Source organism: Eleutherodactylus coqui, chromosome 7, assembly GCF_035609145.1.
Source record: "Eleutherodactylus coqui strain aEleCoq1 chromosome 7, aEleCoq1.hap1, whole genome shotgun sequence".
Classification (NCBI taxonomy): domain Eukaryota; kingdom Metazoa; phylum Chordata; class Amphibia; order Anura; family Eleutherodactylidae; genus Eleutherodactylus; species Eleutherodactylus coqui.
This window is the reverse complement of record NC_089843.1, coordinates 129,696,156-129,723,964: the sequence shown is the minus strand read 5'-3', so window position 1 is coordinate 129,723,964 and position 27,809 is coordinate 129,696,156. Positions and strand designations below refer to the sequence as shown.

Genomic DNA, 27,809 nt, shown 5'->3' with positions numbered 1-27,809 from the left:
CACTTTTTTGGTTTCTGCTTCTATAGTCAAAATTGTAGAGAGTCGGCTGCATGGAAGCATCTGCCATGCACCGGATGGATTCATGGGTGTACCTGGTATAGAACAAGAAGAGGAAAAAAGTCCTGCTGATTCTTTCAGCTTTTCTTTTCTCTCTCTCCTCAGTGTTCATTCCAAGTCCGTTAGATTTGGCTCTCACCACCTTGGATTTGTCAAGTGGGAGGCCTCCAACACTCCTTCTCAATCAAATCTAATGTCATCCATTAAGGTTTGCGATAAAGTCAATGGCAATGTTTAATGGTCAACGTATTGCGAATGATATTGACACCCTTTTAAATATTCTATGCTTCTACAAGCTTTTTATTTTTGATAAAGCGGTCCTACAAAAATCAAATAATGAGCTTTGGTGGAAAAAACGCATAGCTGCAGTTCAATTCAGTTCTGCCAACAAGCAAGTGGTGCTTATTCCAAGTCTTGCAATAGACTCTTCTAGTTTCTAAATCGGACAACCAATTTGCATATGCCCTGTAGTTGTGCAATAATTAAAAATTCATTAATTTATGAGCAGTTTGCGATTTAGACATAGTGGCCCTTAAAGACCGTCATTCTACGAGTGACATGCAGCGGTAAACAATATGCCTGTGCTGCTGTGAATGTCAGTTCAATCTTGTAAGAAAGAGGATAAGAACTTGGCGTTAGCACAGAAGAAGAATAGAACATGAAGCCATTATGCTTTGTTCTAAAGGTGAACACTGCACTAGTCTGTGTGAAATGCCAGACACTTGGATAGAGGAATGCGCTTTAAACATCTTTAAATAGAAAGTTCAGCATCAGTTCACAGAGGCTGACAATACTTTCACAATCAGCAACTCACAACTTATAAGCCAAACCAAGAAGGTTTCCCAAGCGCATGTTCCTTGAACTTAATGGTTATAATGGAAACAACTGCATGCTAATGTGAGTCACAGTATAGCAAAGGTAAAGGAATCTCTATGCAACTCCCACCAAAAAGAAAAAGAAAGCTACTTCCAACACTTGTTCCTCTGTCATGATTCTGTTCTGACCAAAATCACAATACATATGGGTCAAAAAACCTTGTATGCCCAGAATCAAACTAGTATGCAGCATTTTATGCAGCAGACGCCAGCGCTCACTTATCTGTGCGGTACTAAGCGAAATCTCGCCCTGTTGGTGATCTCCATCAGAGTATGGAGGACCAGTAATAAGCACTTCAGATTCTCACAAGAAAGCTGTACTCACATCACATCTGAGACTTCAGTCAGATGCATACAAGGGAGCATTCCCCGATATGTACCTCAGACAAAGGGCTCTGATGTATACAGGGATATGCCACCCACAGCTAACAGGAAAAAAAACATGTATGTGGTTCACTGTACAAGAAAACAGTCTGCCACACTTTCCTGCAGAGTTAAAAAAAAAAGTAAAAAAAAGGGAAGCATGCTAACGCATTTTAGCTTGGGAGACTTTCTGCTTACATTAGGTGAATAGGAGACACATAAATATGACTCAAGTTCTTGCTTTCTTTAAACAGAGAGATGGTGGGGGAACACTTAGCTAACTTAAATAAATTCAAGTCTCCAGGTCCAGATTAATTACATTCTTGGATACTGAAGGAAGCAGCAGGGGTAATTGCTGGACCACTTGCCGTAATGTTTGAAAATTCCTGAAGAACAGAAGTCCAGAAGATTGGAGAAGGCCAAATGTTGTCCCTATCTTCAAAAAAAGGGAATAAGGTGGACCCAGGAAACTACAGGCCTGTGAGCCTGACTTCTATACCAGGAAAGATCTTTGAACAAATAACAACATGTATGCAAATATTTAGATAAGAATGGAGTAATTAACCAGAGCCAGCATGGGTTTATATTAAACAAGTTATGCCAGACTAATCTAATGTCCTTCTATGACAGAATCACCGACTGGGTTGATCAGGAAAATGCAGTAGATATAATATATCTTGACTTTAGTACAACATTTGAGAAAAGTATCTCATACCATCCTTATTGAAAAAAATGACGAAATATTGGATCAACAATTGGCAACTGTTAGGTGGAAACACAACTGAGTGTTCGTACTCAAAGAGTGGTCATAAATGGCTACACATCTATTGGCTGTCGAGAAAGACCTGTTGCGTTTCTTTTTACCAGCCGCACACTCAGTTATACCTAGATATTGGAAAACGCAAAGGGTCCCGACAACAGTGGAGTGGATACAGGAGGTTAAGGAGTTGATGACTATGGAGGAGTTGGTGGCAGAGGAGAGAGATAATAGGGAGAAGCTTACATGTATTTGGAGTCCCCGGATGCACTTCCAGAAATCTTCGGAATGTAGGAGACTGATTGGAAACTAGTAGAATGTAGTTTACGATCGATTTTTATTGTTCTTTCTATATGCCACACGAGAGAGAATAACTTCTCATGGGCATAGACACATATTTTTCTTCCTAGTATCATTATACTACATATTTTTCCTTTCCCATTGATGTGTGCATGGTGTGTGGATGAGTTTTCCCCCACTTTTTTTTTCTCTTCTCCTTCCTCTTTTAGAACAATCTAATTCTGGTAACTGTGCTAAGTGCTGTGATTCACGGGAAAGCTTAAAAAATAGGGCTTAGATAAACGCAACTGTTGGGTCATTTGATAGACAGGAATGCTATTTAAGGGCTATTAGCAGGATTAAGAATTATCACTGTTGTTGTTTAACTACCTGATTGTGTTCAGATATAATAGGTGGTTTAATGAAAGATACGTGTAATGATGATGATTGAAAATGTTTATTTACAGTTGTGTAAAAACTAAAATGGTTCAATAAAAACTGATTAAGCATAAACGGCTGCACATCTAATTGGAAGAATGTCTCAGGTTGGTACCAAAAGGCTCTGTCCTAGGCCCAGTGTTGTTCAACACTTTTAGGAATGATCTTGATGAGGGAATTGAGGGGAGACTGATCAAATTTGCTGACGACACAAAGCTAGGAGGATTAGCTAACACAAGAGAAGAGAGAGGATTCAAAAAGATCTAGAAAAGCTTGAACAGTGGGCAACGACTAACAGAAAGATATTTAACAGGAAGAAATACAAAGTCGTACATTTAAGCAAGAAAAATGAAAAACCACATATAGAATGGGAGAAATTAGGCTAAGCAGCAGCACATGTGAAAGAAACCTGGGTATACTAATAGATCACAGATTGAGCGTGAGTGAACAGTGTGATGCAGCAGCAAAAAAGGCAAATACAATTCTGGAATTTATTAAGAGAAGCATAGAGTCTAAATCATGAGAGGTAACTTTTCCCCCTTTCCTTTTTCTTGGTCAGACCTCATCTGGAAAACTATGTCCAGTTCTGCGCACCACAACTTAAAAAAAGACTGACAAACTGGATCAAGTTCAAAGAGCTACCAAGATGGTGAGCGGTCTGCAAGCCATGTCCTATGGTAGGTAACGTCCCCTGGTGCAAGCACCGAGTCATGACTGACTCCTACGGTGATGTCACATTGTGATGTTGTCTTGGCAGACCTTTTTTGCGGAGTGATTTGCTGTTGCGTTTCCCTATAAGGACAGTTAAAGGATCTGAGAATATTTAGCTTGAAAAAAAAAAGACTGAGAGGAGACTTAATAGCTGTCTAAAAATATCTGAAAGGCTGTCACAGTCCAGAGGGATCAGCCCTATTCTCATTTGTACAAGGAAAGACTAAAAACATTGGGATGAAACTGAAAGGGAAGACACACAGATTAGATATTAGAAAAAACGTTTTTGACAGCAAGGGTAATGAATGATTGGAACAGGTTGTCACGGGAGGTGGGGAGTTCTTCTTTAGTGGAAGTCTTCAGAGGCTGGACGGATGATTTAGTGATCCGGCATTGAGCAGGGGGTTGGATCCGATGACCCTGGGGGTCCCCTCCAACTCTACTATTCTATGATTGTACTCACCACATCCCCTGGCGAACACAGTGCCCTCACACCAGCTTAACTCTCCTCAGAGTGCAGTGCCTGCACACTCCCATTCATCTTGATGGGAGTTTGCATGCACAACCTTCTAAAAAGGGTCAAGCTGATGTGCGGGTGCTGACTTTGCCAAGGAACATCACAGGGGAAATTGTAAATATGAGACACAGCTCCCTGGACTTTACATCACCTAAACTATAAGCACCACAACTTTGTTTATGGTGCTTAGAGTTGATGACAGGTCCCCTTTAAACCATTTCATCCCTGAAGTTACGGCTCTTACTGCACTATAATATGGGAAGCACTTACTGATATTACTGTTATTCTTCTATTTTTGTTGTCCACAGAGTTTTCAAAGCTTTATTGTAGGCAACAGTAACAAAATATTAAAGCTTTACTTTTGTTAGCACAATGGAGCCAGTCAATAGTCTGCTACATGATTTGAAGTTGGGCGGCTAATACTAGTGATATTACTAAAGCCTTTGTTTAATATTTTCAAAAAGACATCGCTACACACGCTCCAGTCTGGTTCGCTTCCGATTAATTTTTACATCTTGGTGTATTAAAAATCACACAATATCAGTTGAACAACTGGCTGTCGGTAGGTGCCGTGTTCGCTGAGCTGTATGATTCCTGCACTCGGCTGACCTTGGTGATGTAATAGCAGTCTCTAACACAACAATCAGCAGTGAAGTCAGATGGGCCCGAGTGCAGTCACATATGGTGCTCTCTCTCAGCTATCCTTTATATCCCTACACCAAGATTTGTGGATGAGGAATTGGCCTCAGGCCAGCCTCTAATATTGTCTTTTCTAATGATCTGTGCCAAAACGGGAAAAAAAAAAATGAATGTGTCTTTTGAAGACTGATCCCTTTACAAAAAAGCAGCCCCTCTCCAATCATGCTTTAAACCAACATATAAATTGTTATATTCTGTAGGGAACGTGTAATGCACAAAGCAAGAATCATATCAAATCTGTATCTAATTTAACCCCTTAGTACTTGGATAGATTAGAATGTAACGCAAGGCTAAGGCTGGTCATTAAAGTACTGATGAGAGATGAGCGAGCGTACTCGCTAAGGGCAAATACTCGAGCGAGTATTGCCTTTTGTGAGTACCTGCCCGCTCGTCTCAAAAGATTCGGGTGCCGTGGGTGCCGGCAGGGGTGAGCGGCTAGTTGCGGGAGTGAGCAGGGGAGAGGGAGAGAGAGATCTCCCCCCCGTTCCTCCGCACTCTCCCCCGCCGCTCCCCGCCCCCCGCCGTACCCGAACCTTTTGAGATGAGCGGGCAGGTACTCGCAAAAGGCACTACTCGCTCGAGTATTTGCCCTTAGCGAGTACGCTCGCTCATCTCTAGTACTGATATTTCAGTCAATACACTCATGTCATTCTGTGTGAGTTGATGCCTCTTATTGGTAGTTATAGACTCAATTTAAAGGTAGGAAATCATTGATTTGAATTCATATGGAATATAAGAAAGTTATATATGCACCCTAACAGAATACCAGCAGGAATTCCACGGTAGCCAAATCTACACCTAAATGGTGCAGATTTGGACAGATTTTTAAAATTGCAGATCAGCTGCAGAATTTATCCCTTGTATTTCAAGAGTTAAATGCCACAACATAAATAGACATGCTGCGGATTTAGTACCCACCGCGCTTTCGAAAAATTTGAAAATTTCCGTACCATGTGCAGATTTTTTAAAATCCCCTCCGTAATTTGTACTGTAAAAGCTAGTGAAAATTCTGTGAAGGCAGCCTAAAGCTGCTATTACACGAACGCCAATAATGCTCATGTAATATCGCTAACTGCTGGGCTGCACCAATCCTGGTTCAACCCGGCAGATGTCAGGAGAATGTTAGCTCCAGCGCCTACCACTAGCACTTGTGTAACAGTAGCCTAACCATATCACTAAAACCACTGACAGGTGAAGTGGATAACATAGTTATCTCATTACAATGGCATCTGTCAAGGGTAGAATACACTAGACAGTAAGTGAACAGTCTGTTCTTGCCCTTGATGCATTTGAAGCAAGGAAAATTGGGCACACAAAGATCTGAATGGCTCTGACAAGGCAGTGTAACTCCCAAACGGCCAGGATTGGAGAAACCACTGATACCAGCCATTTTATCTCTTGGGTTCAATGCGGACCATGACATTCACATGGTTTACAGAGGTAGGAAACCGCCTCTGTCATCCATCTTACCTTTCAAATATTCAATCAAGGGGTGCCAATGGGTTTGAATAGTTGGAGGGTTAGTCCGATTCTGCCATGAAAACTATCCCATTAGACCAAGTCAAAGTCAGGGTCTAATAGGCTGCCTGTCAGAGGCATAGTACACTGCACTACCTAAGTATTGTGCCAGCAATCAATTGATCGCATGTACAAATTCCCTTGTGGAACTAAAAAAAGAAGTGTTAAAAAAATGTAAGGAAGTTTAATTTAAAAGAAATCCCAATTAAAAGAAAAAAAAAAAACACAATTACCCCTACAAAAGCATTCTTAATGGGGGAAAAAAAAAAGATTGCATTACACATTCATAATGACCGGAACTATAAAAATGCTATTTAAAAAAAAATAAAGTAAAAAAAAAAATAGAATAACTGTTTTTCATTTGTCTTAATCCCCAAAAAAGATACAATTTAAAGTGATCAAAAAGTCACATGTACCCCCAAATAGTACCAATGAAAAATACAGCTCATCTAACAAAGAGTAAGCCCTCACAGAGCTCAGTTGAAAGGGTAACAAGTCTTAGAATGCAGAAACACAAATACAAATTTAAGAAAAAATATTTAATTGTGCAAAAGTAGTAAAACATAAAAAATGATTTAACTTTGGTGTTGCCGGTCTGACCTGCGGAATCAAGTTAACATTCATGTTGTACAGTGAACGCTGTAAAAACTAACAAGTGTACCAGAAATGCTGGTTTTTGGTCATCAGGTCTCCAAAGAAATGGAATAAAAAGCGATCAAAAATCGTAAAAATAAAAACTGCAAGTTCTCCCACAAAAAAACAAGCCCTCATATAGCTCTCTCAACAGAAAAACAAAGTTTTGTAATATGGAAAAAAAAATAAAGTGTCCTTATTGGGCTAAAGTAGCAAATCAAAACAAGAAAGATATAAAAATGTGGTCTCTCTTGACTATCTTTGGTGTTTTGGGGTTACTATAATCATCATCAAGTTGGGATGTTCCTAACTGATGCCTTGAGAGGATTTGAGGGCTCTGCAATATTCTGAGCACTTCATTGCTTTCAGAAGGCTATCCTTTTTTGTGTAAGACACAAATATATTTCATACAAAATATATATTAAATAGGAGACAGAAACAATATGCAGTATTAGGACTTATCAAACGAGAACAGACAGACGTTACTTCCGGTGACCTCCAACCTGTAGCTGTCCAGCCGCTTTAGAACTACAACTCCCAATATGCCATGGGCCACAGATAAAACAGAAACATAAGACGGAGAGCATGCTGCAGCCTGGATTGCTTACATACTGCATAATCTGCACATAACAGAAGCCTAAAAGGCCATGTAGGCTTAAAGTGCCATTCTAAGTGGAATCACTCTAAATAATAAACTTACTTCTAATTACTATTACTGTACTGCAGTTACATTTCCTTCATGTATATGTTTGCGTTTATGGGAAAATCATTGACATTAGGCTTTAAAAAAACTCATAAATTGCACAAGTATAGTTACTAAAACTATTGAGACGACTGCCAGCAAAACTGCTTTTTGTGATAAAACAACAAATTACCAGAAAGTTTCATGAGAAGTTCAGATGCGGCCTTGACAGAGATATCCTGTGTCAGCAAGTTTGGCTGGGTTTCTTGGGATGTGGCTTTCTCTGGCGTGCTGGAGTGTCGGGCCTCGGATTCATGGCTGTAGGTGTATCCAGACTGTGGGGACAAGGAGTTGCTAAGTTCTCCATCATTAGGCTCTTCTTTAACCTTGAGAGTCAGAGGGTCTTTCTGATTTGCAGCTGTGAATACAAAAACACAGACCTGTTTAAATAGGGAAAATGCTGATTTTAAAAGGACGGTTAAGGCATCCTGTGCCCCCAAAATTAAATGACCACCACGTGTTACCACATCAGTGGAATCCTCTTTATCACTGGAGATCCAGACATATTATATTGTTTGCATTACACTAACATGTTATATTAATTGATACTTAAAGGGGTTGTCCTGCGCCGAAACGGTTTTTTTTTTTTTCAACAGCCCCCCCGTTCGGCGCGAGACAACCCCGATGCAGGGGTTAAACAAGAACACCGGACAGCACTTACCTGAATCCCCGCGCTCCGGTGACTTCTTACTTACCTGCTGAAGATGGCCGCCAGGATCTTCTCCCTCGGTGGACCGCAGGGCTTCTGTGCGGTCCATTGCCGATTCCAGCCTCCTGATTGGCTGGAATCGGCACGTGACGGGGCGGAGCTACACGGAGCCCCATTGAGAAAAGAAGAAGACCCGGACTGCGCAAGCGCGTCTAATTTGGCGATTAGACGCTGAAAATTAGACGGCTCCATGGAAACGAGGACGCTAGCAACGGAACAGGTAAGTGAAAAATTTCTGATAACTTCTGTATGGCTCATAATTAATGCACAATGTACATTACAAAGTGCATTAATATGGCCATACAGAAGTGTATACACCCACTTTGTTTCGCGGGACAACCCCTTTAAGTTTGAAGTTAAATTGAATGATTGCTCAGGACTTTTTATATTTTTCACTTTTTAGTAGATGTGTCATTCTAATTATTGTCCTTTATCGAAGATACTAAAGCCTCCCTATAAATATAAGTCAACTGAACCAGTCTATTATGGCGTGATAGGACAATTATTGTATGACTTTCATTAAAAGATGTTGGGGGGAAATAAGGATCGAGAATGTTGAATTTCAGTGCCAAATCATTTTGTCCTCTGGAGATAAGCCATCATCAGAGCTGCTGGAAAACACGTGAATGCTAAGCTGAACCCGGCATTGAAGTATATGGAGGAGGCTCTAAGATAGCTGTCGGACAACAGCTTTTAAAAGGTGCATGGGCACCTTAATGGCCAAAAAGTTTTTATCCTGCCGTATTCGTTGCTAGCGGAATATGATACAAAATGGCTGCCAATGAAGACAGGAGGGCCTTTTATGTCCTTGACTTTCTTATCTACCAGTATGTTATTAGAAGGCAACGTCATTTACGAACAAAGTTTGGTGAAGACCAACCCAGCAGGTGCATAATTCATAAGTGGTACCCCAATTTTTTAGGAAAAAGTTTGGATCTGGAAGCGAAAATCATCCAACCATTCACCAATAAGCGTGGAAACAGTGGAGCGTGTCTGTGCAATTTTCACACAAAGGCCTTTTAGAAATCCGCCAACAGAACAAGCAGAGAATTGGATATTCCGCAGCTGTGTGGAATATTCTGCGCAAATGTTTGAGAGGTTATCCCTACCGACTGCAATTGTTACCGTCCCTGAAATCGTACAACAAAGTGAGGCGAAGTTCTTTGTGTGAGTTTATGCAAACTCTAATGGAAAGTGATGGTTTCATGGAAACTTTAGTGTTTAATGATGGAGCTGCCTTCAATCTTTCGGGCACAGTTAAACATACATACCTACGTGGAGTGCATGTGCGAGTCCACCACAAGGTGAATGTTGTTTTGCGCTATAACCTGTAGGAAAGTGTACGGCCCCATAGTTCTCTATGAAGAAACAATCGTGGGGATTTCGTCCGTGGACTCTACAGATATGACTTCTGGGACAGGTGCAACAGGGAATCCAAGTTCCATCTTCCAACAGGATTTTCTTTCTCTGGAAGAGTGTTAAAGATCGAATCTACATGCCCCCCTTAACCACCACCTTGCACGATCTACGAGTACGCATCACAGAAACCACTGCATCAGTCAGTAGTGATACGCTATAACATATATGGCAGGAATTGGACTGCAGGCTCCATGTGTGTCGAGTGACAAAGGGAATTGACATTGAACACCTCTGATGTGGAAAACATTTTTTGATGTTGTGCAAGAAAACGTTTTGAATTTTTGTATCGGAGTGTCATCATATGTGTGTTATGAGTGTTTCAAATTGGAAAGATCATTTGTAACAACCCTGTAATAAAAAGTTGTAGGTTAAAGGGATTTCATTCATTTTAATCGGAATCTGTTTTATACCAAAAATGTAATGGTAAATGAAATACGCAATCATATATGAAGATGCCCAACCAGAATTAACTGTGTGCGTGCGGGGTAGTGGTGGGGAGGGGGAAATGGCAAGCCAAGATCTTAAGATATCTAAGTACCCCATTTCACATAGCTACCAGATGATCAGGGATGTCATAGACCCAGTGGGAATGGCCAATCAGTGATTGGTATTTAGCAGGATGGAACTTTGAAATTTGCTATTAGTATAGTAAGAATTCACTACATTTTGCAGCATTATGTTGCAGGCAAACAGCAAGCACACCCTAAGCAAGAATAATTGTGCGGCATCTGCAGGCCTAGGAAGCAGGTCGGATACTGTGGAAATGAAAAGTCATTGTGACTTGGACAAGGCAAAATGTAAAGTCTAATATGATCTCCTTGGGCTTTGTCCAATGTAATATGTCACATAGAGTGTGTATTCAATTTGCAACAGAAGCCAAGGGTTGAAACACTAAATTGTAATAAAAGTCTCCCTGAACTATGTGAGCCCATGGCTTATAATCACGTTTGGACCATTGTCAGTATTTAATCAAATTCAGCCTGTTCGATCAGCACTGTAATTATTAAAACTCTTACAGTTTGGATTTGAATAGTAGATTCACATTATGTTGGAGTGGAAGTAAGCGGATTTAAAGGGAATGCATCACATGGAAGCAGGCTGAACTGGATGGACATAGTCTTCTTCCAGACTAATATGCTATGTTACATTTTTTTTCTCTCTTAACTAATTAAAAGGAGACACTAATACATTTTTCTAATCTGTTTTTATTTTCCGATTGTAAATTTTTTTATTCCATTACCCGATTATTGGAGCCAACATCTTGCCTGAGATGCTAATAAAGGGGCTTTTTTGGACGTTTATCATTGATGACCTGTCGATGGGAATTGTACCTTCAGTACCAACCCAGGTATGGACAGCATTATCTGCTTCCAGTGCTGTCTGACAGCTGGCCCAGCAAACAGCATATTGGCGGGGATCTTGAGTGGTGGACCGATCTGCTATTGATGACCTATCCAGAAAACAGCTCATCAGTAGAAAAAGTCTCGGACAACCACTTTAAAAGCTTGCATAGATGAGCCTTTAGGAACATACCAGCCTGTACACCAGAAATGACTCATTGACCTCAATGGGTGAATGCTATGGGAATGCTCTACAACCTTTGTAGAGGTAACTGCTGTGAAGTGCAGGAGGGGGTGAGCTGTGACCATCACCTATTCTGAATGGTATAATCCTTTGTTATATTCCTCTAGCTTTATAGTACAAGTGGTCAGAATATGTTCACCCAATTGTCTGTGCTTCCTTGTGCCTTATATCCTGCCCCTGGACCTCCTGCATTACCCCCACCCCAGTTGTTCCCAATCAACTGTATGCCAAAATTAATTTGTTGTAATTAATTTGGTGTATTGTTTGTGTCTCTCCATGCTCTGAAAGCGCTGCAGAATAAGTTGGCGCTATACAAATAAAGATTATTATGACTTTTAGGTCACGGATATATAACAGATTTAATACAAAATTAGAGCAGATTCTACATGGATTCCACATATAATCCACCTTCTGAACAGGGCATTACTATTCTTGTAATCCATCATGTGAAGAGGAGAGGATTTCTGAAAAGTGACCTATACAGAACAGTAAGTGTCAGACTACTATGAGGCTCAGAGGCCAGTGTAAAAAGATTTCAAGTTTTCAGTTTATATTGATAATGACCTGAAACACCAAAAAAAAAAATCACTAAAAATTCTTTAAAAAAAAAGTTTAGCAAATACATCATTTTCTGCTGACACATCTCCTTTTAGGGTTGATATACGTAATATATCTGTATATAATACATTTTGGAATCCAGACAATAATAGTGTTAATTTGAGCCCCGTATACTACTGTTGATTTACAGGCATCTTAAGGGTGGCTTCGCATGAGCGTGTGCGTACATAGGTGCGCACCCATGTACGCACACAAACACGCATGTATGAATGTCCGTGCATTGCCTTCAATGGAGCCGTGGCTGCTGCCGGCAGGCTCCATTGAAGGCAATGAAGTGATTTTCAGCGAAGAGCTTTAAGTATAAGCTCTTCCTTGAAAAATCATTCCTTTTAGTGTAAAATAAATACATAAAAAAATTATATATATATTCTACATATATATACATATACACATATGTAGACATATACACATATACACATACACACACACACACACACACTGACCTGTCCGCCGCGGCCGTGTCCCCTGTGGGGATTAAGGACACATCTGCCACATGCCGCAGATGTTTTCTTCATCCCCGCGGGGAATAAAGAATTCCCTGCTGCACCTGTCATAGATGTGACAGAAGCGGCAAATGAGTTTTTCATCCCCGCGGGGAATAAAGAATTCCCTACTCCAGCTGCCGGCACTCCTTGTTTTTCAGGGAATGGCTTTAAATATAAATTCTTCCCTGAAAAACAACCCAAACTGGTGTAAAACTAAATTTTAAAAAAAATCATACTCACCTTTCTTCAGCTGCCGGGGCTCAGCGGCATCCTGTCTCCGCTGTCCCCGGCTCTGCACTGAAATTCTTTCAGCAGGTGGGGAATTAAAATCCCTGCCTACTGAAAAAGCTGCTTCTGATAGGCTGAGGCACTCAGGCAATCACAGCAGCTCTCACCTGTCATTCATTGAATCAGAAGCAGCTTTTTCAGCAGGAGGGAGTTTGATTTCCCTCCTACTGAAAGAACTTCAGTGCAGAGCCGGGGACAGGGAAGACAGAATGCGGCTAAGCCCCACTAGTTGAAGAAAGGTGAGTATGATATTCACTGCAACTTAGGCTGCCAGTCCATGGATGAGATCCGTGGCGATAAAATTGCCTGCGGAGCTCGCCTGACACGCTTTCCATAGGATAACTATGGAAAGCGCAGTCCGACGTCCACGAGTAGAGAATCGTAGCGATTCTCTGCTCGTGTGATTCGAATCGATTCTCCACGGTGAGCCTATATTAGATAGGCTCATCAGGGAGACCTTACAGTGCTCCCCCCTCCTCCCCCGCGGCGGAATATCTCTAGCGATATTCCGTCACGGCCGTGGACATGCGGCTTAGGTTTTAAAAAAGATTCACCCACTGTTAATAGTAACAATATATATAAAATCATCAAAGCAGATTTAACAAATTCTCTCCCCAACAACCTCCTATAAACCGAAACTCTAACACAAATTCTAATAATAATTGTAAGGAGACCCTAATTTTGCCTATATTTTTCCATAGGAAGACTATAAATTCCAAACTTATTAGCACCACCTTTTAAAATCTTAATGGGCATTGCAAGATATTACTCAGTTTTATTATTTACTTAAAAGGGTTATCGAAGCAAGCAAAAAAACAGATAGAGCCCAATCCAGTGGTGCTGGCACCATAGTGGCCCAGAGTGAGTGGGGCCACTCTATAATGTTATATGTCTGTCTAGTGCCATTGTCTTGTCAGTGTCTTATGTGTGAAGTGCATTTGATTTATGTGTATTGCACCTCTGCAGGATTGAATGGGTTAATGTCTGGGTCATGTCTGGAAAATGTATCGTGTTGCGAGTCATGTGACTATGTTTTATATATACGGTATGTGCTTGCAAGGTGTAGTAGGTAGTCAGTCAGTCAGTCTGTTTCTGGTTCTTCTTGCAAGAGAGTGTTAGTTGGCAAGTGAACGAGAAGTCAGTGAGTGAGCCACACAGACACCGATTGGTCTATGTGTGAAGAGAATGGAGGAAGCCGAGCGATTCCCTTCTGCGTGGCCTGGGACCAGTCTACCTCAGGACAGTGAGAGAGGACTGCTGCATGGCTAGAGGAAGGCAGAACAAATATGAGTGTGGACCGGTACAGAGTGAAAGAGAGTCGCCGGGAGCAAGATCACGCAGATAACTTGTACTGTGGATCGTTCGGATTACCCCAAGAATACTCCCTGTTGCACCACGCTATTTTATTGTATCTGTGCCAGACTGTTGATGTAATTGAAAGTTATCAAGTTACAGTAAACAGACATTACTGACTGTTCCCGGTTTATCCAAAAAGTTTTCCCTGTTTGTGGACTAAATTATTTCCTCATCAAGATTCACCGCAGACGACGGAATGATGGCGTCATGTGTGACAAAGAGACTGCAGGTAACCTCCGGTTACGTTTTCCCCGTGACCTCCCCCAGCAGTAACTTGGTCGGGTCCCGAGCTACCCTCAGGGGAGGAGATAGTAGAGCCCAGTGACAAGATCTTTATCTACCCTGCTATCTTCTCGGCTGTGGGACCGTTCCTCGGACGCTGCAGCACCATTACTTCCGAAAATGTCTTGTATATTTCATCAGATTTTTTTCATAATTCTCTTGCACAAATAAGTGTCAACTTTGTGCAGAAACCCAGATCAGAACCAAAAATCTAGACTGCAGGAGTGTGCACATAAAAACTTGACCTTGCATTTCCTATATAGACAACTCTGCTGGCAGAAAGCGCAGAAAACTCTGCTGTGTCCCCTATATTCTTATGCTCTGACTAATAGGATATGGGAGGCATTTTCCTGACTGCTACATGAGAAGAAGGAGGCAGTGCAGCAGCCTCTATTGGTGGTAGATAAGCGCACATTGTTGGGACTTCACTGTTAAGTGCGAGCTGTATTGCCATTGTGCAAGAAGGGGGGTAAAATCTAAATTGACATTTAAAGGGGTGGTCACAAAAAAAAATAAAAAATCATAGTTTATAGTGAAAAGAGTAGTTTGAGTATAAAGAATCTCCTGCTGTCACTGCTACCCAAAAGTCAGGTAATTGCTGAAGCCAAAGGCTGCACCAGCATCTTGTATTCTCCTGGCATCAGCGCTCTACATTTTGGGTGCCATGAAGCCAAGAGTTCAGAAAAGGACATTGTAGCTTCTGATTGGCTGCAGCAATCATGATATCTGGTCAGAATTTACAGCGGCATTTAAAGGGTTAATAGCCGCAATCGGCTGCGTGGCCGATGGCAGCTATGGTCCACGGGTGTCAGCTGCAATAAACAGTTGACGCCTGCGCTGTATGAAGACAGGTTGCCCCGCAATCTCTCTTCATACATACCCTGCACCTGATTGACGTAAATGTACGTCATATAGCGGGAAGGGGTTAAATCCAGTCCTCTTTTTCTATATTCCTGAACTGATTTTAGAATAGCGCCACCTGCCGTCGCTGTTCTGTTTTCATCTCAGAAATTGTTCCACCTCCGCAGCCTTGCTTCTCTCTCTGCTCTACTAGACATGTGGTCGCTTCTGAAGTTGCTGTGTCTTCTCTGATGTCAGACGGGATATTGAGCGAGTGATAAGGGTGAAATAGCATTACTGCAGAAACACAAGACTTTGCAGCTGTGTCCACCCTGGAACATTTACTGAAGTGGTAGGACACAGATAGGATCTTCAACATACACAGTAGGTGACGCTATTTTAACATTTTTTTTGAAATAGCACGGGACATAAACATGCTTTTATAGATTTAACCCTTTCCAATCCACTGTCTGACGTCTTCCTACATTCTGATTGAAGCTTGTACAGCTCCAACATCAGAAGACGTCCGACAGGGTCTTCTTACAGTCTATTGCCAGCCACTCCGCTGTCAAAGCCTCTCTGCCTCACACACACACACTGGCTTTAGCCAGCAGATGGCACTGTTGTATAGCCTTTTAGGAAACCCTGAATCCAAAATTGGATTGGAAAGGGTTAAATATACAAAATTTAGAATTGTGGGCTCGATATAACTAAAAACATTATTTTTATGGGACAACTCTAAGAGATTATTTACATGAAGCATTTGCCCAACATATTGCACATGCAAAATTTGCGCACGCAATACGCAGTGAATTTTAATGGGCTTATTCATAGGAGTTTTTTTGCATATTGCACACAAACATAGCACATATTAAAGAAATTTAAAGGGGTTGTCTCGCGGCAGCAAGTGGGGTTATACACTTCTGTATGGCCATATTAATGCACTTTGTAATATACATCGTGCATTAATTATGAGCCATACAGAAGTTATTCACTTACCTGCTCCGTTGCTAGCGTCCCCGTCGCCATGGATACGTCTAATTCTGATGTCTTCTTGCTTTTTTAGACGCGCTTGCGCTGTGCGGTCTTCTTCCTGGTGAATGGGGCCGCTCGTGCCGGAGAGCTGGTCATCGTAGCCCCGCCCCGTCACGTGTGCCGATTCCAGCCAATCAGGAGGCTGGAATTGGCAATGGACCGCACAGAGCCCACGGTGCACCATGGGAGAAGACCCGCGGTGCATCGTGGGTGAAGATCCCGGCGGCCATCTTGGTGAAGGAAGAAGTAGGAAGACGTCGCAGAGCGGGGATTCGGGTAAGTAATAAATTATTTTTTTTTAACACATCCTTTGGGGTTGTCCTGCGCCGAACGGGGGGCCTATGGAAAAAAAACCAAAAACGTTTCGGCGCGAGACAACCCCTTTAACTTAATTGCTCATTGAAATCAACGGGGGCATTGCTTCTTTTTTTTTTTTTCACGCGCAAAATTGAAGTAAAACACACAGAGGGGTGTGCAAAAACGCAATGCCTATCACACAAATGCCTGCATAAATGTGCTTATGCCCATGTGAAGCCGGCCTAAGTTCAGGCTGGCACCGTCTGGTTGCAGGGATATGCTGGATGTTTCTTTTTGCATCAAATTCAAGAGATTTAGATATATTCTATAAACACAATGATTACATTTTCTCTGTAACACTATGAATTCATCTTTAAAAGCAAACTAGAATGGATATTGTTGTAGAATATAATGTTATAGTCACACACGCTAATAGCTGATGCATGCATGACTAAAAAAGGAACTTCTGTACATGGCTGGATATTGACTGAGGCTATAAAAATAGATTAAGGGAACAAACAGAGGAAGGATATAACAATTACCAGAGAAAGCATCAGGTCATCTTTTAGGTCAAAGAGTAAATGGGAAAAAAATATCAAGAGCAAACTGTTTCTTTAATTTCATGACAAAGTCTGAAAGCTAAGCCATACTTGATAGTGAGACAATCATGTTGAATTCCTGCATTCCAAACTAACCAAATAAGTACTGACCCAGGAAATGACCGGCTCACTTCGTATACTTCCACTATACTAACATGACCATGGCAAAGGTAAAATATGTTGTATCCTGAGATAAAGCTAAAGACAGATGTGCGCAGAACATACAGATGTAACTAGTGTAGCGCACCATTCATTCGCCTTGCATGAGGAATGCTACATCTGTACACAACTTCAAGAACTCGCAACATTAGTACATAGGCACTAGGCAAACCTACAGAATTCAGGGTGCTCAAACAAGAGCATTATTCTAACATTATATGCCAGTTTCTGTGAACAGAGCTTAAGCAGTTCATATGCAACAAGCTAAATATTTTAAAAAGGTCTTCTTCATTCTCCCTCTAAAATTATACACAATTTGTAAAAAAAAAAAAATCATGCACCTAGGAGTTGTCAGAGTTGCATGTGTGATTGTAACATTGATGAGTAAGTAATTACAATATCACAGCAAAAGGATGATTTATTGTGTAAAACTGAACACTTGAAGGGAGGCTCTAGTACCGTGTTGTACTGCCTCTAGCTTGGATGCAAAATGTGATACAGGTGGGCATGGAGGCTCTAGTACCCTCTTGTATCGCCTCTAGCTTGGCTACAAGATGTGATACGGGTGGGCATGGAGGCTCTAGTACCCTGTTGTACCGTCTCTAGCTTGGCTACAAGATGTGATACGGGTGGGCATGAAGGCTCTAGTACCGTGTTGTACCGCCTCTAGTTTGGATACAAGATGTGATACGGGTGGGCATGGAGACTCTAGGACCCTGTTGTACTGCCTATAGCTTGGATGTAAGATGTGATATGGGCAGGCATGGAGGCTCTAGTACCCTGTTGTACCGCCTCTAGCTTGGCTACAAGATGTGATACGGGTGGGCATGGAGGCTCTAGTACAGTGTTGTACCTCCTCTAGCTTGGCTACAAGATGTGATACGGGTGGGCATGGAGGCTCTAGTACTGTGTTGTACCGCCTCTAGTTTGGATACAAGATGTGATACGGGTGGGCATGGAGACTCTAGGACCCTGTTGTACTGCCTATAGCTTGGATGTAAAATGTGATATGGGCGGGCATGGAGGCTCTAGTACCCTGTTGTACCACCTCTAGCTTGGCTACAAGATGTGATACGGGTGGGCATGGAGGCTCTAGTACAGTGTTGTACCTCCTCTAGCTTGGCTACAAGATGTGATACGGGTGGGCATGGAGGCTCTAGTACCGTGTTGTACCGCCTCTAGTTTGGATACAAGATGTGATACGGGTGGGCATGGAGACTCTAGGACCCTGTTGTACTGCCTATAGCTTGGATGTAAGATGTGATATGGGCGGGCATGGAGGCTCTAGTACCCTGTTGTACTGCCTCTAGCTTGGCTACAACATGCGTTACAGGAGGCATAGAGGCTCTAGCACCCTGTTGTACCGCCTCTAGCTTGGATACAAGATGTGATACGGGCAGGCAATGAGGCTCTAGTACCCTGTTGTACCGCGTCTAGCTTGGATGCAAGATGTGATAGGTGGGGGATGGAGGGATACAGGTTCTGTATGTTATCTTCATATCAGTTCACATTTGCTGTAACTGAGCCTTTAGATTATGCAAACTCATAGGCTGCATAAGTTGGTGCCTCAGATGGTCCCATAAAGTGTTCTATTGGTGATAAATCTGGTGACCGGGCAGCCACGGAAGTGTGACAATGTTGTGGAGGCTTTTGTCACACCCTTGTGTGCGGCCGGGCATTATCCTGCTGGAAAATGCCTCTTGGAAGCCGCCATGAGATGCTACACATGTGGCTGCAGGATGTCCTGAACATATCACTGAGCTGTAATTGTCCATCATACCACTAGTAAGGGTGACCGACTGTAGTATGCAATGGTCCTCTCAGACCATCACACAAGCAGTGGAGTCAGTGTGCTGCTCTACAGCAAAGTCAGCATTGAGGCGCTCACCCTTAGGACTCCGGACACAAACACGCCTGTCATCTGTGCCCAAACTAAACCTGCGTTACTCACTGAAGACAACCAGGTTCCACTCCATAGCAGTCCAGTTTAGATGTTCACAACACCACTGCAAACGGAAGCGATGATGGGTGGGTGTCAGTACATGTAATGAGAACCATGAGACCAAAAGGTCCTTCAGCCAAGTGCCTGGAAATGGTTCCGACAAAGGCAGAGGCCTGTAACAATGGTACCACCTGTGTCTGGATGACAGACAATGAAACAGTTGGAGCAGCTAATACTTGTTGGACTGTCTTATGATCCCCTCTACTGGTGGTCTGTCGAGCGTGTCCTGAGCCCGGTTCACCTTGCGTGACCTCCTGCATCCACTAGTCTTAACACTTCCTAACAGTCTGGTCAGAACAGCCCAGATGGTGGGCAATTCATCGATACGACCATCCAGCTTGTCACATTCCAATAATGCACCCCCTCTAAAATTTTGTTGTAGATGCTTAATTTTTTTGGGACAAACAATGTGTATGTGTATGTATATACAGTTCTGTGCAAGGGTTTTAGGCAGGTGTGGGGAAATGCTGCAAAGTATGAAAGCTTTCAAAAATAGAAGTGATAGTTCGGCTTCTCACAGGTGTACGCATATTTGTGCGATGGGCGTTGTATTTTTGCACCGGTATGTGAGATTTAAATGGGCTATTTACTTTAGTATGCGCTATTTCCGTGTGCAATACGCACAAAAATAGAGCATGCTTTTTTTTTCCCCATGAAATGTGAGCGCATAATGTGAATGGACCCACCGAAATCAATGGGTTCTATTCACTGTAGAAAGCCCAAGTGATGACCTTTTCAAATAGCTGCTCAGAAGGGTTACCAGGAGTCAAACCCCCACCAATCAGATACTGAGGACATGGCCTTCAAACATAGGAGTCAGACCCCCACGATCAGCTATTGAGGACATAGAGTCTTAGAATAGGTCATCAAAGTATAACCCACGAATAACCTTTTAAAGTGACAAATCTCCCCCAATCGCCAAAGGGGTTTGGATATTTCATGACTAATGAAGGAATTTCCACACCAGGAAATAATTTATGTGTTTGGAGCATCAGAGTAGATTTTCATTTTAAAAAGTGTTTTTTATTTCCTTTTTGAATTCGGTTATAAAATATACATAAAATCTATTTCTTCAAACAGAAGTAAAAGAGAAAGCCTCTCTCACATAAAAGATAAGTGCACACGTTTACATTACCATCCAAATGCTGCATCTAAGTGAAGAAAATATTACAGATACATCCTTCAACCCCGGTGACTTTATATCACGTTGCTAGGCAACACAGCTTATAGGTCAGGTGCAGGGACCTTTAGTAAGTCACCATGAAATGGCTAGGCCTTTTGCATAAATGAAACACATTTGCATGTGTCTCCTGGCATATCAGTATTTCAATAGATTTCTTACTGTGCAGTCTGATGTATAGAGTTCATTCTGACAGCTGGCTGTGACCTTTTCTATTGCACTATTGTACACATTCTGAAGACCAATGTGATTTCAATTTCTTGCTTGTGGTTTACTGTATTCTGAGTTCATGGTGACAATCACATATGGACAAACTAAAAAAGATCAAAAAAATCAAAAAATAAATCTTTAAAAAGAAATATAATGCATTTTTGGGATGCTGAAATTTTTTACCCCAACCTACAGTAGGGCCATTGGTTATAGTGAAGTCCACCCTCAACGCCAATGGGTACAGAGACATTCTGGACAACGTGGCAATACTTTGGTACAGCTCTGTGTCTCTACGAACATGACCAAGGCACCATGTCATACAGTAAGCAGTGTTGAGGCTTAGTTCGAGGAGCAGAACATCTTCAAACTTCACTGGCCAGCCCAAAGCCCAGATCCCATCGAGCATCTTTGGGGTGGACTAGAACATATCTATGCCCGCCCAACATACCCATCATTCCCTGCATCACTATCTGAAGTGCTCTTCGAGGAAAAGAGGCAAGTACATCTATCGGAGTTTGGTGAAAAGCAGCCTAGGAGGGGTATTGCAGTCATTGAGTCCAAAGGCAGCCCAACACTGCATTGAAAAATGTGAATACAGTCACATTTCATCACCTATGTGTGCACCAATACTTTTGTCAACCTAGTGTATACCATTTAAAAGAACACTACAGGGAAATAATGCACAAAAATAACTAAATCCCAGCAATCCGCCCACTAATCATCTTTTTTTAATGTTATTTTGTCTCATATTATAATTAAAACAGAATTATACAAAGAAAACTTGTGTTCCGGTGGATCGATTATGCCCCCCCTCCTTACTGCCCTGTACCTGACTGTAAGACAGCTGGCTGCAGCTGGAGCCTCCCCCCTCTACTTGATCTGCAGTAGGACATAAGGATTGTTAAGCTACACCCCCTAGCCAAGTTCTGACCCTCAGCAGCATCCCAGCCAAAAATGGAACAGTTCAGCAGGAGATTAATTCTGGGTTCTCTGCAGAGTTTCTATAAGACTGTTTCAGCAATATGCAGAAAATACTGTAGGCTGCCCGACAATAAAGAAAACTATACTTTTTGTTTATCTTTCTGCCTGAAATCTAGGTATAATGTTCGAAAAATATTAAAAAATGCAAACACGTTAAAATTTATCAATTTAAATTCACTAAAAGTATTTTGCCTTTTGTGAAGATAACTTACATTGGCGGCAGTGCCTCTTAGTTTTTTTTTATTTTTACCACCAAAACTGCACCCATCTAGCGAATCAATCTGTGGTAAACATACATGTTCTGGTCACCTCTGTCTGCTAACTATAGATAAAAGTGTGTGCATTAAACCATTCTGTTGATGCAGCAAAGTATTCTGCTCCTTCTCTACTTGCCAGAGCAGAGGCAGAGCAAGTAGAGAAGCAATATATGCAAATTACATTGCCACATCACCAGAATGGATTGTTGTGCACCTCAGTGCTGCAGCTAACAGACTGAGACAAATGGAACATGTGTGTCCACCACGGCTTGATTCACTTAGCCTGGCTTCACACTGGCGATAGGCTATTTTGCGTTGTGAGAGTGAGTGAAAACGCATGAAAACGACACCAATGATTTTCAATGGTTTCATTCTCATTTGCGATGCCTTCACTGCACACTCACAGCGCTAAGAACAAGCAGCGCTAGCCCCATTGAAAACATAGGCAGTACATTGCGCTCCCCTGTCACAGCTGTGGCAGAGGTCCGCAATGCTATCCATTGCTTTCAATGGGGCCAGCGCTGCTGCAGCCCCATTGAAAACAATGGGTTGCAGGCAAGCACCGCAGCGATGATTTTCGGGGAAGGGCTTGAAATATAAGCCCCTCCCTGAAAATCCTCCCGAGCTGTAAAGAAAAGTTAATTTAAAAAAAATGAACTCACCTGATAGTGACCAATCACAGGCAGCGCTCACCTGTCAATCAATGACAGCTGAGTGCTGCCCCTGATTGGTTACAGCGCTCAGCCAATCAGGGGCAACGCTTTCTGGAGGCGGGGATTTTTCAATCCCCGGCTTCCAGAAGACAGAAGACGTCTGCTGGGGCCAGAGAAAAGGGCCAGACAGCTCTTCTAGGGGAGTTCAATTTTTCTTTGACTTTTCTTTATATTTCATGCTCTTTCCCGAAAATCATTGCTGCGGTGCTTGCCTGCAACCTATTGCTTTCAATGGGGCAGCAGCAGCGCTAGCAACATTGAAAGCATGGCTAGCATGGTGGACCTCTGCTACAGCTGTCACAGCTGTGACAGCTATGACAGAGGATTCCTTCATCCCGGTGGGGAGGAAGAAATCTCCTGCTACAACTGTCACAGCTGTGTCAGGGGAGTGCCATGTATTGCCTATGTTTTCAATGGGGCCGGCGCTGCTGCCACCCGCCCCAGTTGAAAACAATGGGCGATAGCGCTGCTTTTTCTTAGCGCTGCGAGTGTGCAGTAAAGGCATCGCAAATGAGAATTAAACCATTGAAAATCATGGTTTCATTTTCATGCGTTTTCACTCAATCTCGTAATGCAAAATAGCCTATCGCCAGTGTGAAGACGGCATAAGTGAATGCAGTTATTGGCAGTAAAGAATAACAAAATCTAGAAGGCATTATCACTGCAACCAATGTTTCTTCACAAAAGGCTAAATATTTTTAAAACATTTCAATTGATAAATTACATATAGAAAAAAAAAAGAGTGTCAGCTGAGCTTATGGGCTCAAAGTTGGTGACCCTCTGAGGCCGTGGATGTAAGTGTATATACTTGCCTCTCCAGTCTTTCCCCTGGTGTCAGTGCTGAAAGTTGCCTCTCAATACATTGAGTAAAGCTGCTAAGTAGTCCTCCTATTCTAATTTTATAATGGGCAGACTACTTAGCAGCGCCACTAAATGCATTGAGTGGCAGCTTCCAGCTCTGATGCCAGAGAACGACAGGGAAGGCAAGTATAACACTCACATCCCCAAACTCAGCAGGCCACCTACTTTTAGCCTATAAACTTTGTTTACAGTGCTAAAAGTAGGCGAAAGTCTCTGCAAATCTGTTCTTTCCATTTATTAGTATTTTTGATGGGATGAAGCTTTCAAAAATATATTCAATGTTGTTTGGCAATATACAAATTAAAACCAAGTGGAGGGAAGCTATAGTATTTCAGGCTGACATATAATGGAGGTTGTACACTAAGGGAGAGTTCACACTTGTCAGATTTTCCTAGGGTGTGTATTTTTGAAAGAATATGTGGCAGAAATCCAAGGCTGACATTCAGATGTCTGCCATAAATGTGTTACTGGAGCCATACAAGGACTAGCCTAATTAAATGGTGTCATACTGCGCCTTTTCCATGTGAAATCTGCACAAATAATGAGAATGGTGCAAGTTTTAAAGATCCACAGAGCAGTTATTACAATAGACTATTTTTTTTCTGCTGTATGTGAATGGGATATGAAAAGCCCTATTCCCTTGCATTAACCCTTTCCATTTCAATTTTGGATTCAGGGTTTCCAAAAAGGCTTTTTTTTTTGCTGTTATACAATGGTGCCATCTGCTGGCTAAAGCCAGTGTGTGTGCTCCAGAGAGGCTCCGATAGCGGAGTGGCTGGTAATAGACGGTAAGACTACCCTGTCGGACATCTTCTGACATTGGAGCTGTACACGTTTAATCAGAATGTAGGAAGATGTCAGACGGTGGATTGGAAAGGACTACATGTGGACTATTAGCGGATAGAATGATAATTTAGGTGAGAATTCAGCCTAAATCCTTATCAAATCGGAAATATTTTAAAAAGAAAAAGCCTAAGTGGATACTATCAATCAAAAAATGTCCATTAACGCAGTTTTGTTTTTTTTGGCATGAAAGCCCCCCCCTTTTTTACATGGATGAAATGCAATACCACACACGGCCCACTGACAATAGTGGCAGCGTTTCTATCAGCTTATACTAGCAACATGCTAAAGGCTTGGGAGGGATGATGCAAGGAATCTATATAAAATTTAAAAAATTCTCAAAAATAACTATGGCCGGATTTGTGGTAGTCACAGCAAAGACTCTATGTAATAATTTTTCAGTGCGGATTCTGAAGAACTTCATATACAACTTAATATCCCCATCTCCCCAATACAATAACATTATGGAGACAATACTTCTGCATGCCGAGGCCTTATAAAAGTTGCCATTTTTCTGCAGCAAATGTCAAATGATTAAGGGCAGTATCTAATCACAGTTCATCATCTAGACAGTTACCTCCTTTTCTCCGACTTTTCTTTTTTTTTCGCCCTGTTTAAAATGCGATCTTTCTAAGCATTGAATCCTCTCTCACGCCTGTATTCAAAAGGTCAAAAGCGCCGCACTCTCCAAGGAGCAAGGATCAAGGGACATGAGAACACTAAGCGTTTCCAGGAACACATTGTAAGGCGTTACAGAGAAATGCAGAGAACAATATACTCTAATATTTGCAACGACGAGTCATTTAGCTATGACATTTAGTAAAATGCAACTTGTATCTTTCAGTAGCCAATTACCATCCATTTAAGAGCACTGTCAATCTCTCGAGGCTTCTAATGGTATTTGTAATCATCACAGGAAAGAAGAAGAAGAAAAAAAAAAAAAAAGTACGTTTCAATTTCAAAAACACCAAAGTAGATTTATTTTAACTATAAATGTGGATTCATTACTGTTCTGTTGCTTTGCAGACTAAACTCTGCCAGCTCATAATTTCAGTAATTTGCTGGAATATGGTTGGTCAAAGGGTAAATGTAAGAGAGATAGGGGGATATTATATAGCTGCACAATGATCCAGCTTTGAGCAGAGATAGACTATTATTCACAGATGTATGGTGGCTTTTATAATGGCATATCAGTAATTTAACAAAGTTTTAGTGAACCGTCCCCGGCTAGCTAGCCTTTGTCTCCCGACAATGATGTGCTTAAAGCGGCAGAATGGTTATTACGTTTTATGATGCCCAATTTGAAATATAACCTTGCGACAAGCGTTTGCATTTTATATTTATACGTTACTCTTTATTTAAGCATTGCAACAATGTGCATTCTTCTTCCGGATTATTATCAACCAGAGAAACAGGTTATTACTACAGTTCACAGCAAACCGCGGCAGTGAATTAGGGATATCTCATACACAAGTCAAGGCTGTCTAAATGGTGAGCCGCAGACCATTGGAGTCATTGTTTTGTATCCTAAAGCTGTATCATTTTTGTATGATCAACTGTAGAGAACATCATTTTTTCCACTTCTGCTTGTATTGTATCCATGTGTTTCTGACTCGCTTCAACAAAATCCAAAGTAATAAAGTAAAGCAAAGCTAAACAAATATGCATAAATCCAAATGTTACGGTCAAAGTGCTCCTAAACCTTCAGATGACTTTTCCGAGTAAACGGTCATGGTGTGTACATGAAGAGCAGCCGTATTTCTGGCTGTTATAGGACTAGCACAGGGACTTTTTCCCAAGCTATACTCTCTACACGCTCTAATCTGAGCTGATGGGTAATGACAATCTGCAATAATGTCTCCCATACACTGCAAACATGAAGAGGAAATCCTGCTCTCCGTATCTTGCTCTCATTTATAGAGAAGCAGCAACCGCGTTAAGGACATTATAAAGAAGTACTGAGCAGTGTAGATGTGATTACAGTAGCTGTGGGACAGTAAAACACTTACTATTAGTCTTTGTGTGTCTCTTTGTTTCTCTCTCATTCAGATCCTCCTCCACTCTTCACAAACTTCTATAGAAAGCATGTAATTTCACATGATAGTGAGGTGTTAAGGCTCTTTTACACGGAATGATTATCATTCGAAAATCTGTTAAAACGAATGAATGATAATCGTTCTGTGTAAAACATGGTGAATGACCAAAAGATGTTCGTTCATCCTTCGTCGTTCATTTACTACAGGCATTAAAACTCTTTTACATTGGGACAAGAAATATTTTGAGCGACCGAACGACTTTTTGCTTTCCAACTATAACTGTTTACACGTGTAGATCATACTTTACATTTCTTGTAATTTCCCTCGTTCGCTTTCATGTTTCTCCATCGTGAGTTGTGTTTGGCCTGCACAATTCATTGCTCAGGTGGGCGCAGAAATGTGGAAACGAAGCCGTAAGTGAGATCTCTCTCTCACTCATCCCCCCCCCCCCCCTTCCCGCTCACTCCAGCAACTCACCGCTCTCCCCCGCTGGCACCCGAATCTTTTGAGACAAGCGGGCAGCTACTCGCATAAGGCACTACTCACTCGAGTAGTTTGCCTTAGCGAGTACGCTCGCTCATCTCTAGTGTAGATATCTCTTCCAGCCACCAGCCTCCATTCAGAGTAAACAAGCAGTGGTTAATAGATTAATCGTTTGATTTTTATGCCTGCATAAACTTAACCACAAACAATAAGCGAATGAATTATCATTCGCCATTCAGTCGCTGGCAGTATTCACACTGAACATTTAGCATTCAATTTTGCACAATCCAGCGATAGACTAAACAATAAATCGTTCCTTATAGAAGGGCCCTAGGTTTCTTATATTCCACCTGTACCATTTGATTTTTGCAAAGTTTGTTGAAAAGTTAGTGACCATTCAATGTTTATTCCTGTATTTTAATTTTCTCATTCCCAACTTCTGATTATGCATATTAAATTTCAGCATCATGTTGACTTACTTCAGTTTTGCTTTCCAATCAACAACAGAAGGAATAGGTAAAACTTTAAATGTGATAGTTTTTATGCCTTGCTCTTACACTGAACCGTATCTAAAGAATGGTCTCATGCCAGCAAACTTTAAGTGCAATTAAAAGGTACAAATAAACATGTTTTAATTAATTAAAAGTTAAAGCATTTCCAATTATGTTTCTTTTGATCGCAGAGATACAGTTAGGCTTGGTTGTGGTGGCCATTTTGGCAAAAGTGGAGTCACAATGGATATTATGCTTGAATTCAGTTCTCAGAAACGGATGTACAACTGTAAATCTGCTAGCATGGAATTGATCTGGTTTGGCTATAATCGTTGGACATTGACTTACATAGTATCTACCTATCGGTGATACTAGAAAGTCAACTTTTGGAGTAAAGCTGATTTGCATACTATTTCCTAGGTATTATTGCCTACAAGATTCTATACATTAGCTGGAGGTCTCTGCAAGGTGAAACAGCGCTCTCCTCCACGA

The 27,809-nt window shown here is 41.7% G+C and overlaps 1 protein-coding gene across 4 annotated transcripts in view; it reads right to left on the bottom strand.

Moving 5' to 3' along the window:
* Positions 1-27,809, bottom strand: part of ZNF827 (zinc finger protein 827) — a 142,903-nt gene that overhangs the window by 48,219 nt on the left and 66,875 nt on the right. For all 4 annotated transcript variants that reach the window (XM_066573673.1, XM_066573674.1, XM_066573676.1 and 1 more), the window contains exon 5: positions 7,723-7,947. In XM_066573673.1, coding sequence (XP_066429770.1) covers positions 7,723-7,947 — 225 coding nt within the window. The remainder of the gene's footprint in view (positions 1-7,722; positions 7,948-27,809) is intronic.